The sequence below is a fragment of the Zingiber officinale genome, chromosome 1B (genome assembly GCF_018446385.1).
Source record: "Zingiber officinale cultivar Zhangliang chromosome 1B, Zo_v1.1, whole genome shotgun sequence".
Classification (NCBI taxonomy): domain Eukaryota; kingdom Viridiplantae; phylum Streptophyta; class Magnoliopsida; order Zingiberales; family Zingiberaceae; genus Zingiber; species Zingiber officinale.
Genome location: NC_055986.1, coordinates 169,343,773 through 169,357,483, shown reverse-complemented (window position 1 = coordinate 169,357,483; position 13,711 = coordinate 169,343,773). Strand labels below are relative to the sequence as shown.

Here is a 13,711-nt window from a genome sequence, read left to right as displayed (position 1 = left end):
GCAAAGATTCATGAGATCCTCTCCTCTATACCAAATCAAGAAGAATCCAAAGAGGGTGACTCGTTGGATCAAGATCAAGAGGAAGAGGACTCCATAGTTGAGAGATGCTCAACTTCCGAAGAAGAAGTCCAAGAAGCTTCATCTTCAAAGAAATGCAACGAAAAGGGCAAAGAGGAAGCATACTCTTTGTTCCATGTACAAGATGAAAATGAAGAAGCCTCTACCTCTAGGATTGAGGGGGAGCGACCTTTGTTAACATCGGATCAAGAAGATGGAGAAGTTTCTACATCCGGATCAAGTGGAGAAGAAGATGATGCATCCTCCAAAAATCAAGAGACGTCAAATGGAGGATCGAGTGTCATCCCTACATGTGAAAGTATAAATATTTCAATTAAAAATAAAAATCATATCATATGTTTTGAGTATAGGGAACATGGGCACTACAAGAGTAAGTGTCCTAAATTCGCCAAGAAGAAGGGCCAAGTGACACCAAAGGGCAAGGAAAAGCCCAAGATACCGCCCCTACAACAAAGACGAGCAAGGAGCACATAGTGTACTTTTTGTGTAATCAAAAAGGACATTATCAAAGTCAATGTCTAAAGGGAAATAAAGCGGTCAAAGTCAAAGGAGAAAGCACAAATCAAGGGGGAGCGTCCAAGGTAAAACCCAAGGTATCATTTATTAATCATATCCCCTTAAATTATGGTAAAAAGCATGCTAATTCTAGTTTATATCATTTGAATGCTATTTACCATAAAAATAGGAGGCATGATAGGATAAATGAAATGTCTCTTCATGTAAAGACTACCACACTTAGGTTTAGGAAGGTAGATAAGAATTTAGGCAATAACTCTAAGGATTTTAGTTATAAGCCTAAAAATAAAAATGCTCAAGGACACAATGAAAAACCAAAATCTAGGGATTTATGGAAAGAAAATCAAGTCTTGAGGTCAAGACTTGATAAAATGGAAAAGACCCTAAAAAGGATGGAAAATATCCTAAAAGGACAAAATGAGTAAAAACCTAGGTTTAGGAGTACAAAAGTCATCCAATGGTCATAAAGGTTTGGGATACAAACCTAAGGCTAAGAGGGATGCTACTTCTTACCATAGGGTTCCATATAGCTATGGAACCAACTCTAGGTCTAGGGGTTAAGTCAAGGATACAAGGGAAGTTATCCCCAGGAGTATCTTTGCAATATCAAATGTGACTAAGACTTCTAAAAAGTCTAAGAAAGTCACTAAGAAGGTCACAAGGGAAGCAATCTCTAGAGTTGATCTACAGAAAGTGACCAAGGATTCTAAGAAGCCTAGGAAGGTAACTAGGCAAGTTATCCCTAGTAAGTACCTAGAGCATCCAAGGAGCATCAATAGGTTTTGGGTTCATAGGAGCATTTTCTCTACCCCTTAGATGGGTTAGAGAGTGTCAACTCAAATTGGAAAGATATTAACTCAACCTTGATGAAGTTGACACTCAGAGAGCATTTTCAAGATTATTATTAACCTTTGAAAATGAAATAGATTATTGACTACTCTTTGAAAGAGTAAAATGTGTCAAAACTTGAGAAAATTGATTTTAAATTAAATTAGCACAATTGGAAAAATCATAAGAACTACCAAGTTGGGATTTTGGTATGTTCTTAGGGAATTAAAGGCAAATCCGGGCCTTAATTTAAAGCATTTACTCTTTGGACGAGTAAAATGTGCCAAAAATTTGAGGAACTATATTTTTTTAATTGGCACAAATTTAATCATGGGTTAAAGAAATGTCAAGTTGGGTTTTGACATTTTCTTGAGAAAATGAGGGCAAGTTAGGATTTAATTTTTAAATTAGCTAAGGTTTAAAGATACCTAAATAGATAATCTAGGTACTTCTTTTAAGCAAAATTATTATGTTTTGTTTGTCCATCATATGTCATGACATCATATTTTACATTCATGCTTTATTATGAAAAATACAAAAATACTATGTCATGTCATGCATACATCATGTAGTTATAGGAAACTTTCTTTTAAAAATTATTCATTTTGATGTATGCCATAACTCGTCATTCATTATTTTTAATTCCTTACAATTAAGGATAATGACATTTACTAACAAGTAACATCCTAGGTGGATATTCATAATCCAAAATACCTAGATAGATATGCATGATCCCTAGTTTAGGACAAAACCAAACTTTACATCTCACAAAGAACTATAAGGTGACTTGTATGTGTTTTAGTACACATTAGATACAAGTGAGATGTTAGGATGATGAACAAAACTCAAGATATTGATTTTATGCATTCCTTTGAGTTTTAGGCTCATCAAATACATAGTTATGTGTTTTCCAATCATTGGGAAAGCTAATGTACAAGTCATGTGCATTGAGCTCAAAGAACATAGTTGGATATTGGTTTTGAAAATATTTTTAAAATACTTTTGGAAAACCTTGATGAAGGCTATCTTTTGATAGTAATCGTCATTGAAAACTTAGACACAAACTAGAAGAAAACATTGAAATTTTTACAAGCTTTCAAGTTCGTGTCAATCTTTGAAAATAGGAAGTATTTTCATAGAAAACTAATTTTCCATGATATTATATACCCTAAATAATGTTTACAATAATTTTCATGATTTTTAGAATTCTGTAAAAGTTTTGGGGGGTTTCTGAAATTCACTGAAATAAAATTTCAAAAAATTAGGCTTTCAATCGATCACCCGATCGATTGAGTGATCGATTAAGAAGGTTGTTATCGCGAGCAGAAGCTCGTTGGATCGATTCTCCGATCGATTCAAACCGCCTGAATCGATCCATTGATCGATTGAGCCGGGTTCAATCGATTGAGACCTAACCCCAATCGATTGGGAATGCTGATTTTGGCTGGGAAAGCTTAATTTCAGCATTTTAAACCATTTTAAGTCAATGAAACCATTCCAAACCCCTCAACATACATTTGTATACATTTAGAGGGAGTTTTCATGATGAAAACATGGATGAATTTGTTGGTTGCTATTCGGAATACCGTTCTAGTTCCCTTGTATAAAAATTTGTACAAGCATAGAACTATTCTAACTACTCATGTACTCTACTGAAATTAAATTTGGATTACAAATGATACTTAACATTATTAATTCAAATCGTCCTTCCAAACAGGATGAGTTTACACTTCACTGTTTTTTTTTTCTAGTTGAGCATCATTTTGATTCTTTGTTTTTTTTTTTGTTATAACGTTGCACCTGAGTTGTTCTATATTTTTCTATGTTTGTTTTGGTGTCCTGTCAAAATTTGAACAAAAGCTTCCCATTTGTGATGCTTATACATGAGGGTTCATCGTATTGTTAGCCTCAATTATGATATTTTGGGGAGCAGTAACTCTTGTGGATTTGTTTAATGTAACCTAAGGTTTTAAGTACAATTGCCTAATTTTGTTTGGTATAGATGGACGCGAACACACGTTATTTGATAAATATTTAAGTATTAGTCCATGCGTTTATCTTTTTTAAATAATAATTAAATAATGGACAAATATTTATTTATTAGTTCATGTGTTTGTTTTTTAAAATAATAACTAAAATTGTTGACGGATTAAGAAGTTGAATTAAAATAATCAATTTTTTCTTTAAAAGAAGACATAATTAAAATAATTTGTTTGGATTGCTGATTTATTTTCTGAAACAAAAAATTTCTGTATGAATACAGTTTGATAAATTAAATTTTATCAAAAAATCTATGAAATCACTCATCAGTATCTGAAATTTGAGGAAAACAATTAGGATTATTGAGAAAAATTTGGAAACAAAAAAAATGTATATATGAATATAAATTAAATTTTATCAAAAAATAAATCTATGAAATCATACATCAGAGTATCTGAAATTTGAGGAAACAAATTAGGATTATTGAGAAAATTTGGGGAAATTTTTTTTTCTATATGAATATAAATTAAATTTTATCAAAAAAAAATCTACGAAATCACACATCAGAGTATCTGAAATTTGAGGAAAAAAATTAGGATTATTGAGAAAAAATTGGAAACAAAAAATTTCTATATGAATATAAATTAAATTTTATCAAAAAAAAATCTATGAAATCACACACCCGAGTTTCTGAAATTTGAGGGGGAAAAAAAGGATTATTGAGAAATATTTGGAAAGAAATCTCTAGAAAACCTAGAACGAGATCATAAAATCAGGGCCTTATTGCCGACCTTCGACATCTCTCTTAGATTCTCCTCTCCTCCCATGGCTGACAGCAGCGGCTGGGCTGGTCTCCCCCTGGATGTCTTCTCCCTCATCTTCTCCAAACTCTCCCTTCCTCAATTTCTCCGCTCGGCCGCCGTCTGTGCTTCGTGGTCGGCTGCCGTCCGCGATCTGTCCACGCGCGGAAGCTACTTTAAGTTCCGCGGGCAGAGCCCCTGGCTCGTGCTTAACGACAATCCCCGCGGCGACCCATCCGCCATCACTTTCTACGCCTTGGACGAGCGAAGGGAGTACACCATCCCGGTCCCGGAGCCTCCCATAAGCGACCGACTCTTTATCGGCTCTGCTCACGGTTGGATCATCACGATCGACGCCCGCCTCCGGGTGCTACTGCTGAACCCGATCACCGGCGCGCAGATCGACCTCCCTCGCCTCCTCCCCTCCGAGGACACCCATCCCATCCGCGACACTGCAGGGCGCCTAATCGGCTTCAGGATGTCGAAAACAGTGAGCGAAGAGCATCACCTCAAAGCAATTCTTTCTGCTGATCCGTCGCTCGGAGATGGCTACACCGTCGCGCTCATCCAATATTTTTACAGGAGAATCTTTTTTACCCGCTCCGGCGACGAAAAATGGTTCCAGCTAAGGAAATCCATTGTAGTTGAAAATATGGTCTTTCATAAAGGTAAACTGTATATGAGCACACTTTCAGAAGTGTATGTTTGTGATCTCGACGAGGAGGCCCAAATTGAACATGGCGAAATGCCCAGATTTAGAGTGGTCGATCGAGCACTACATCGTGACGACCTACACTACTTGCTTGAGACTCCTCGAGGGGATCTTTTGAGTATTTGGAGGGAGAGAAATCAAAATTTTTCCAAGACCATGTCTGTCAAGGTTCACAGGGTGATAGATGATGAGGAGAGGCCAAGTAAAAGACTAGAAAAAACGATGGACTTGGGAGAGGAGTTTATTATCTCCTTAGGCGACAGCAGGGTGGTGGTGGATAATGAGAGTCTAAGTATCAGACTAGAAGCCAAGGACTTGGGAGACTTGATCATCTTCATCTTCTTAGGCGGCGGCGACGCACTTTGCCTTTCTGCTTGTGATTTTCCACATTTGGCGCCTAATTCTATATATTTTACAGATGACTTTACAGGTGACGATATAATTCCATATCGATTCCTTTACTATTTGAAACAGCTTCATGAAAGTAATTCGCAAATATTTTCTGCCTCCCCTCTGCCAATGTACCTTCCGCAAATGTTTTCGGAACGAAATTGGTTCAGAAAAATTCTGAATTGTGCGATTTCCTTTAGCATCGACAAGACTTCTGTCAGATTATATTGGCAGCCTCCCTCAAGCTCCATTAATTAGTGAGTCTATAATCATTGTAGCAAGTCTATAATCAATTGCTTATGTAGGTAGTGTTTGATGTTATAAACATTTTGTATGCAGCGTCTTTTTTTTTTTTAATGAAAACAAAGAATAATGGTGTTTTAAATGTCTGATTCTGTATATATTTTTTGGAGCATATTCCTTAGAACGCGGAGGTGAAGCAAGAATCCGAATGCAAGTCTGGAAAAGAATAGGAATTTTAATGTAGTGTTAAATATACCAATGTTCTTTTTGTAAGGTAAGAATATCACTAATAATTTTAATATAGTTTTAAATATACAAATGTTCTCCTGTTAAGGAAAAATCCTAGAAAGTAAAAATATTGTAAAAATTTAAAAAAAATATTAAAAAAAAAATAGAAATAAAAAAATCAATGAATTCTCCTATATCACATCTAAAGTTTGAATATCAATTACGATGCATTGACGGCTTAGGAATGTTGGCATGAGTATCCATTAGATCAGTTCCAAGATGAATATGTTAATTGTGTAAAAACTTATATAAGACAGTATACAAAATTTTGGCATATTAGATTTCATTATAACATAAAAACTTATAATAATTAATATATTTTTCTAAAGAAATATTATATAAGAATTTATCAAATTATTATACTAATCTAAGATATTTTAAAAGAAATACATTGTAGAATCCATATATGAATTTATCAAATTATTATACTAATCTAAGATATTTTAAATGAAATACATTGTAGAATTTGAATGCAAGTCTCGAAAAAAACATTTTTTCTATTCTTTTTGTTAAGGTAAGAATATCTCTAAGAATTTCCATATAGTGTTAAATATACAAATATTCTCTTGTTAAGGAAAAATCCTAGAAAGTAAAAAATCCTAATAGAAAATAAAAGTATTTTAAACAGTTTAAAAATTTTAAAAGTAAAAGATAGAAATAAAACAAATCTAAAATATCAAAAAATCTGAAAATTATAAAAAAAATTAATGAATCCTCCTATATTAAATTTAAAGTTTGAATTTCAGCTACGATGCATTAAATAGCCTAAGAATGTTGGCATGAGTCTCCATTAGACCAACCTCAAAATTAATATGTTAATTGTGTAAAAACCTATATAAGGCAGTATACAAAATTTTGACAAACTAGATAAGTTTGACTGGAGGAGATTTAAATAATTAACTATGAGTAAAAAACAAATAGTTTAATTTTAAACAAGAAACGAAGAAGGTAAATATATATTAGATTTCATTATAACATAAAAACTAATAATAATTAATATATTTTTCAAAAGAGAAGAACATCTAATTAGTTGAAACCAAAGTAGGAATAATAAATTTTAAATTGAGTTTTTTTATACTTAGGAAGAGGATAAAAAATTCTAAAGATGGTAAAATTATTTTGGAGAAAACTTAACTACCTAACTTAAGTTAATGATGTTAGATATGTATCTCAAATATAATATTAGCAGTAGAAAAATATACATGAAGATGTTAAACATAAAAAATAAAGAAACTTTAAGGAGAGGATACGTAAGCAAATATTAGTAGAAACTCATGGCGATTCAAATACTAAGATTCATTAAAGATCAGAATCCAATTAACTACTAATAAAGAATAAGAAAAATAAAAGAGTGATAGATGAGATATTTTTTAATAACTTTTTGATCAGGATTTAAAGGACTAATTTTGTTTAGATAATTTAAGCATGTTAAAGGAGTATAGAAATTTAAATTTTTATTGAAAAAATTAAATTTTAGAAATAGAATAGACATTAAATAGGATAAATTTTTAAAAATGATAAAACGAGATGATATTCCATTAGAGATATGAAAGCGCTTAGAAAAATAAGATATTGAATGACTTACAAAGTTATTTAATTTAATATTGAAAATAAAAAAAATCAAATAAAGAGTAAATACTTTAATCCATCTTATCTATAAAATATTATGACCGATGATGTCGCTAGAGGGGTGAATAGTGATTCATAATTTCATTCATGTGCTTGTCTACAAAAGATTCATATGCAATAAAAATAAACACAAAAAAGAAAAACATAAGTACAAGAACACAAGATTTTATGTGGTTCAATACCCTTGATTCCTACTTTACAACCTAGCGTCCTAGTAGTTAATCATAATCTTTTTCCTTGTTGGAGAACTTCAGAAGATAAAGAAATCTCTTACACGTCTATTTTTATACAAGCAACAAAAACAAAAACAAAGATACAATAGAAAAGATGCACAATGCAAATAAAATACTTTACATCGTTGTTGATTTTTTGAATTCTCTTGAAAGTCTAGAATACAACCATACTTCCCTATACAAAGTATTTAAGAATTGACTTTGAAATTCTCCATGAAATCTTTCCTTTATAGTTTTTAGATTGGGGTTAATTTTTGCCTAACAGCCGATTGTGTTCACATGTTGCACGTGCAAAACAACTCTTTCCAACTTAGCTTTGACCACAATAGTCTACACTTATTACCATCAATCGATTGATGCTAAAATAGTCGAGTGCTGCAATTGAATTCAAAATACTATTCATAGTAATCAATTGTTGTCTCCATATAGTCGACTGATGAACTTTTTACATCGCTGAAAATTCAGTTCACATAGAATTCTTTTATGTCAAGGAACTCTCATGTCTCTAGAACTTATATAATTAGTAAATGTCAACCTCGACTTACTAAGGTTTTATTCTTGTTTAGTATCTGATTGACTTTAACGTACTAGGACTTTACTTGCCTAGCATCCGATCTATTTTGACATGTTAGAATTTCATCTGTATATCATCCAATCAACTTGGACTTGACAAGATTTCATGTTTCATGCTTAACATCCGGTCAATCTTAATTTGCCAAGACTTTGCCATTGTCAAACATTCATTCCTCCTTAATCTATTTAGACTTCTTGTCTCATGCCTAACATCTGATCAATTTTTACTTATCAGGACTTCATCATTGCCAAACATCCGACTCTCTATGACCTATCATGACTTCCATCATTGTTAAAGTCTGGTCAACCTTGATCTACTTGGACTTCATTCTTGTCAAGTTTCAATCCTTCATGACTTACACCGAGTTGGATAACGATTATCCTATAGGTTTACCAAAGGGAGATTGAGGAGAAGACAAGAACATATAATCGTTGTGTTCCAATTTTTTATGAAAAAATAAATTATTTAATAATTGAGTATTATTTCTCGGATAGCTAAACAAATGTTTAGATAGATTCTAGACTCTAAGATCCAAATAAAGGAAAGAAATCTTAATATATAGATTACAATTCCTAACTTGTAAAAAAAGTAAAGAAATTCTAAAAGAAAAAAATCTAACAGACTCACGTTATCCAAGTCTAGACTCGTTTGAGCACGTAGCGACGTCGTGCCATTCTTGCATCGTCGAGGCTTGAATGTGGCAGAGTTTCGTCGTTTTGGAACTGTAACGGAGCTTGAAGCATAGAAGAAATGAATAATAAAGTTGTTGACCGAATATTCCTTATAAATAGTGTTGGAGGTGCCTCTAAGGGTCCATGGCGCCTCCAGCAGCACTTATCCGATCTGCACCCTTCGGTCTTTATCCGCACGAGGGCACCTCCATCAGCTCTGAGGTGCCTCCAATGCGCTCCAGGGTGCCTCCCTTCAGCGAAACGTTATCTTCAAAACTTATCTGCACGAGGGCACCTCCACCCTATCTAGGGCGCTTCTATTGAGCTCCAAGGCGCCTCGAGCATTGTTCATCAGAGGCAAACTTGTGCATTTTAGCTCTTGCAAAACATGTTAGTCTAAATACCAAAGATATCATGAAAAGCAGATTTAGTACATGAATAAAATAAATTTATGACTTAGATCATATCTTACCAAGATGAGGATCTAATCATGGTCTCAACTTAGACTTCGAAATGGATCTAAGTTGGACCAACACCTACTATTCCCTTAACGGGGAATGCATCCTTATTGGATCTCTTTCCTCCAGTGCTTACCTCCACTTATCTGCCAAACATCCGGTCCTCCAGACCTGTTTGGACTTTCTTCGATCCTGCTTAATTAGTGTTTGATGAATCTTATCTACTAAGACTTACCTGCAATACTAAGTTAGCACAATAGATATAAAACAGTAAAGTAAAATAGTGTTAACAGTATTAAGAATTTACTAGTCTGGTCAACCCAAGTCATCGACTGGAAATCAATCGGTCACACATACTTAGAGTTTACTCTTCCAAGACTTCTCATTACCTATGGTTACCTCCCTAAAGTTGCTTAACTTCACTCACTAGAACTTCCATTAGCTAGCTTCACTCACTAGGGCCGAGCTTTAATCATCACGACTTCCATCACCAAACTTCACTCACTAAGGCCTGACTTCACTTACCAGGCTAGGACTTCCACCACGTAGCTTCACTCGCTAGAGTCTGGCTTCCGTAAAGCATGGAGAGCAAAGCATACAATCTCAATAAGGAATTAAGAACATGGTCATATATGACATAATAAAGACACATAATCATAACTGTCATAATGAATGCACATACATAATCTGGATCTAACACACATGGTATATTAATCAGTAAACTCACTAGAGATCAGCAACGGATCTGCTCATAACACCTCAGCATTAATATAATTGACATCATATACATGTATAATAAATGAATATGTATGAAGCATAACAACCATATGTAATAATTATAGCTTAATCAAATGCAACATATCACAAGTATATACAAATATATCTCAAAAAGATGCACTGCTCATCATATGCATATAAACATGTATGTGTTGCTCCTTCACTTCACTCCAGCTACCACTACATCAATGTGGTCGAGCGGGCAAGACTATGACGACTGCTCACAACTCTAGCTATCACTACTTCAATGTAGCTGAGACGGGCAGGATGATTAGTAACTATCTAGCTACATAACAAGGAGGGATCACTGCCTGCATGACTCTAGCTACCATTACTCAAAATGGACGAGCCAGCACAACAAGACAAGCTGAACCCAACTCATACTACCACTCCACCTGAGTGGACGAATGGACAACGAATATAACTGACAACTCTCTCACACCACAAGGGAGTTGTCAGCATGCATATAGTGCAATGATAAACATGATGTAAATAATCTTGATGTAGATACAGTCATCATCAATGTAATAGCTCCATCATCATAGGTACATCCAGTATATGATCTATCTATCACCTAAGTATATAAGTATGAATAGATCAAACAAGTGTCTACTAAACAACAAATAATGTACAAAGTAAGATGTAGATAATCATGATACAGATCCAGTTATCATCAATGCAATAGCTCCATCGTCATAGGTACATCTAGTACATAATCTATCTATCACTTAAGTCTATAGGTATGAATAGATACAATAAGTATCTACTAAACAACACATAAGGTACAAGCCACACCTATCAATGATGAACATGATGCAAATAATCATGATACAAATACAATCATCATCAATGCAATAACACAATCAACATAAGTACATTCAGTACATGATCCAACTATCATATAAATCTATAGGTATGGATAGATCTAATAGGTGTCCACTAAACAATATGCATAGTAAGAGTAACACCTATGGTATCCTATAACATATAGGCAGCCAAAAGGTTAACTCATATAGTGCATACCATACATGTGTACAGACTACATGCATATAAACAATCAACATGGTATCTATTATGGTATATACCCTACATGTTATACGCTACAAAGTATAGATATCCAAAACTAAAACTGTATAGAATAAACTATATCATCTCCAATGTCAATTAGGTAAGTATTAAGCATGGATAGATATGAGTATATTTAAGATAAAGTGACTTAATCCATCAATTAAAAACCATGCATTAAGTTCAATGAACTATAGAGGCCAAGAAAAAGTACCCACCTTAATTGTAGATCGAACTAAACAATTATCACATCGAAATGATCACCTCGAATAAGAGTCTTGTAATAAATTGTATAGTTTAGCTAATTCCATCATGCATCAATTAGCTAACAAATATCCTAAATCCAATTAGGAATCCTTAATTGAAATGATCATTAGTTAACTTCAATTAATCTACTTCATTGATCAAATTAGGATTAACCACATTATCAACCCTAATTAATCCATCTAAGTGATTAGATTAAATTAGATCCTCAATTAACTTTAATCCTTTCACAATCAAATTAAATTAAATAATCCTAACCATCCCACAATTAAATTACATTAGATTTATGCATGATTCATCTCCCAAACTTACCAAAATACAGATACTCCTCTATTGCCTCCCGGCCGAGGCAACTCACTGCTGGAGAATATGATCGGAGCTGGATGGACTTGCAGATCTCTAAATCAAATATCCTAAATCATAATCAACACATTCACATCTAAGCATCAATCTAATCACTGATCAAATAACTGTTAGAGTGTATACTAAAAGTCTAGTTTTTTGTATAAGCATTTATTTTGAAATAAGAATCACATTGGTCAAATGTCTACATTTATGCTAAGTGTAGTTGTCCGGTTAATTTATATTGTAGATAACATAGTGTGAGGAGACACACAGAAGTTTATGTTATCAGTTCCTTATAAATTATAAACAGTAGCTCACAACCAAGATTGAATGGGACAAATCATTGGAATGGTTGTAGTGTAATTTGGTATTAGTTTATCTTGACTATAAAATTATACTAATACACTATGAGTGTATTGAGCAGGACCATTTGAGATAGTTTCTTTTTATACTGACTACATAAAAGAATAAAATCTTTGTTATTATGGAAGTGCGTACTCTTAATCATGATATAATAACAAGCACGTATACTTAATATTTATTTCTTTAATTTATCAAAGGGTGTGATTTAGTTCGTTAAATCAATAGGTCCGATAAGTTGGGAAATGATATTATTTATATGGTATGTTGTTGATTATAGAATGAAATTATGTCCTAGTAATCTAGGTTGATGATGCCCCCTTGAGAAGCTCATAAGGATTGTCATGTAAACCCTGTAGGTGGACTTAGTCCGACATGACAATAAGGTTGAGTGGTACTACTCTTGGAGCTAGATATTAATTAAGTGAGTTATCAGTAACTCATTTAATTAGTGGGCATTCAATATCTTAAACACAAGGAGATTAACACACACATGATAAGAAGGAGCCCATATAGTAATATGGGATTGGTGCAGTAGTGCAATAATAACTCTTTAGTGGTATGAGTTATTATTGATGAACTCGAGTTGGGTGTTCGGGGCGAACACGAGAAGCTCAAGCTCATCGGGAGACCAAAATCAATTCCTCCTCTCGATTCCTATTGTAGCCTCTTATTTATAAAGTCTTATATCCACCAAAACCCAACTTCTTACCCACCTCTTGGTGACTGGCCAAGCCTAGCTTGGAGCCCATGCTAGGGCCGGCCAAACCAAACCAAGAAGGGAGCCAAGTTGTGGCCGACCCTAGCTTGGAGCCCAAGCAAGGGTGGCCGGCCACATTAAGATTAAAAGGAGGTTTTGAATTTTAATCTTTCCTTATGTGGAAGTCATGGTTTTAAAAGAGAGTTTTTAAAATTATAAATCTTTCCTTTTATATCTTTCTACAAAGGATTAAGAGAAAGGTTTGATATCTTTCCTTATTTATAGTTAAAAGGAAGATTTTAATTTTGGATAAAACTTTTCTTTTTTGCAACCATCCACATGTTTTAAAAGAAAGATTTTAATTTATATAATTTTCCTTTTACAACCAACAAGGGATTTAAAGAAAGAAATTTTTTAATTAAAATTTCTTACCGGAAACAAATAAGGAAGTTTTAATTTTATGTTTAAAACTTTCCTTGTTTGAAGCATTAGATATGGCCGGCCATGACAAGAAGAAAAGGAAGTTTTATTTTTTTATTTTAAAACTTTCCTTTTTAGTCATTGGTAAGGAATATAAGGAAGTTTTAATTATGTTTAAAATTTTTCTTATTTGCCAAGACCAAGGAATATAAAAGAGAGGATAGAGGTGTCTCACCTCACAACACATCTTCTATTCCTCCTCTCTTATTTCTTGTGGCCAGCCCTTCCTATTCTCCTTCTCTTCCTCTTTGGTGGTCGGCGGCATCATCTCTTGGAGCTTGCTTGGTAGCCGGATTTTGATTGAAGAAGAAGAGGAGAAA

The 13,711-nt window shown here is 33.7% G+C and overlaps 1 protein-coding gene across 1 annotated transcript; it reads left to right on the top strand.

Moving 5' to 3' along the window:
- The first annotated feature begins 4,167 nt into the window (after positions 1-4,167).
- Positions 4,168-5,683, top strand: LOC121991457 (probable F-box protein At4g22060). Its single transcript, XM_042545458.1, has one exon. It carries the CDS (start codon positions 4,228-4,230, stop codon positions 5,560-5,562), a length of 1,335 nt encoding a protein of 444 aa, XP_042401392.1. The 5' UTR covers positions 4,168-4,227; the 3' UTR covers positions 5,563-5,683.
- The last annotated feature ends 8,028 nt before the right edge of the window (positions 5,684-13,711 follow it).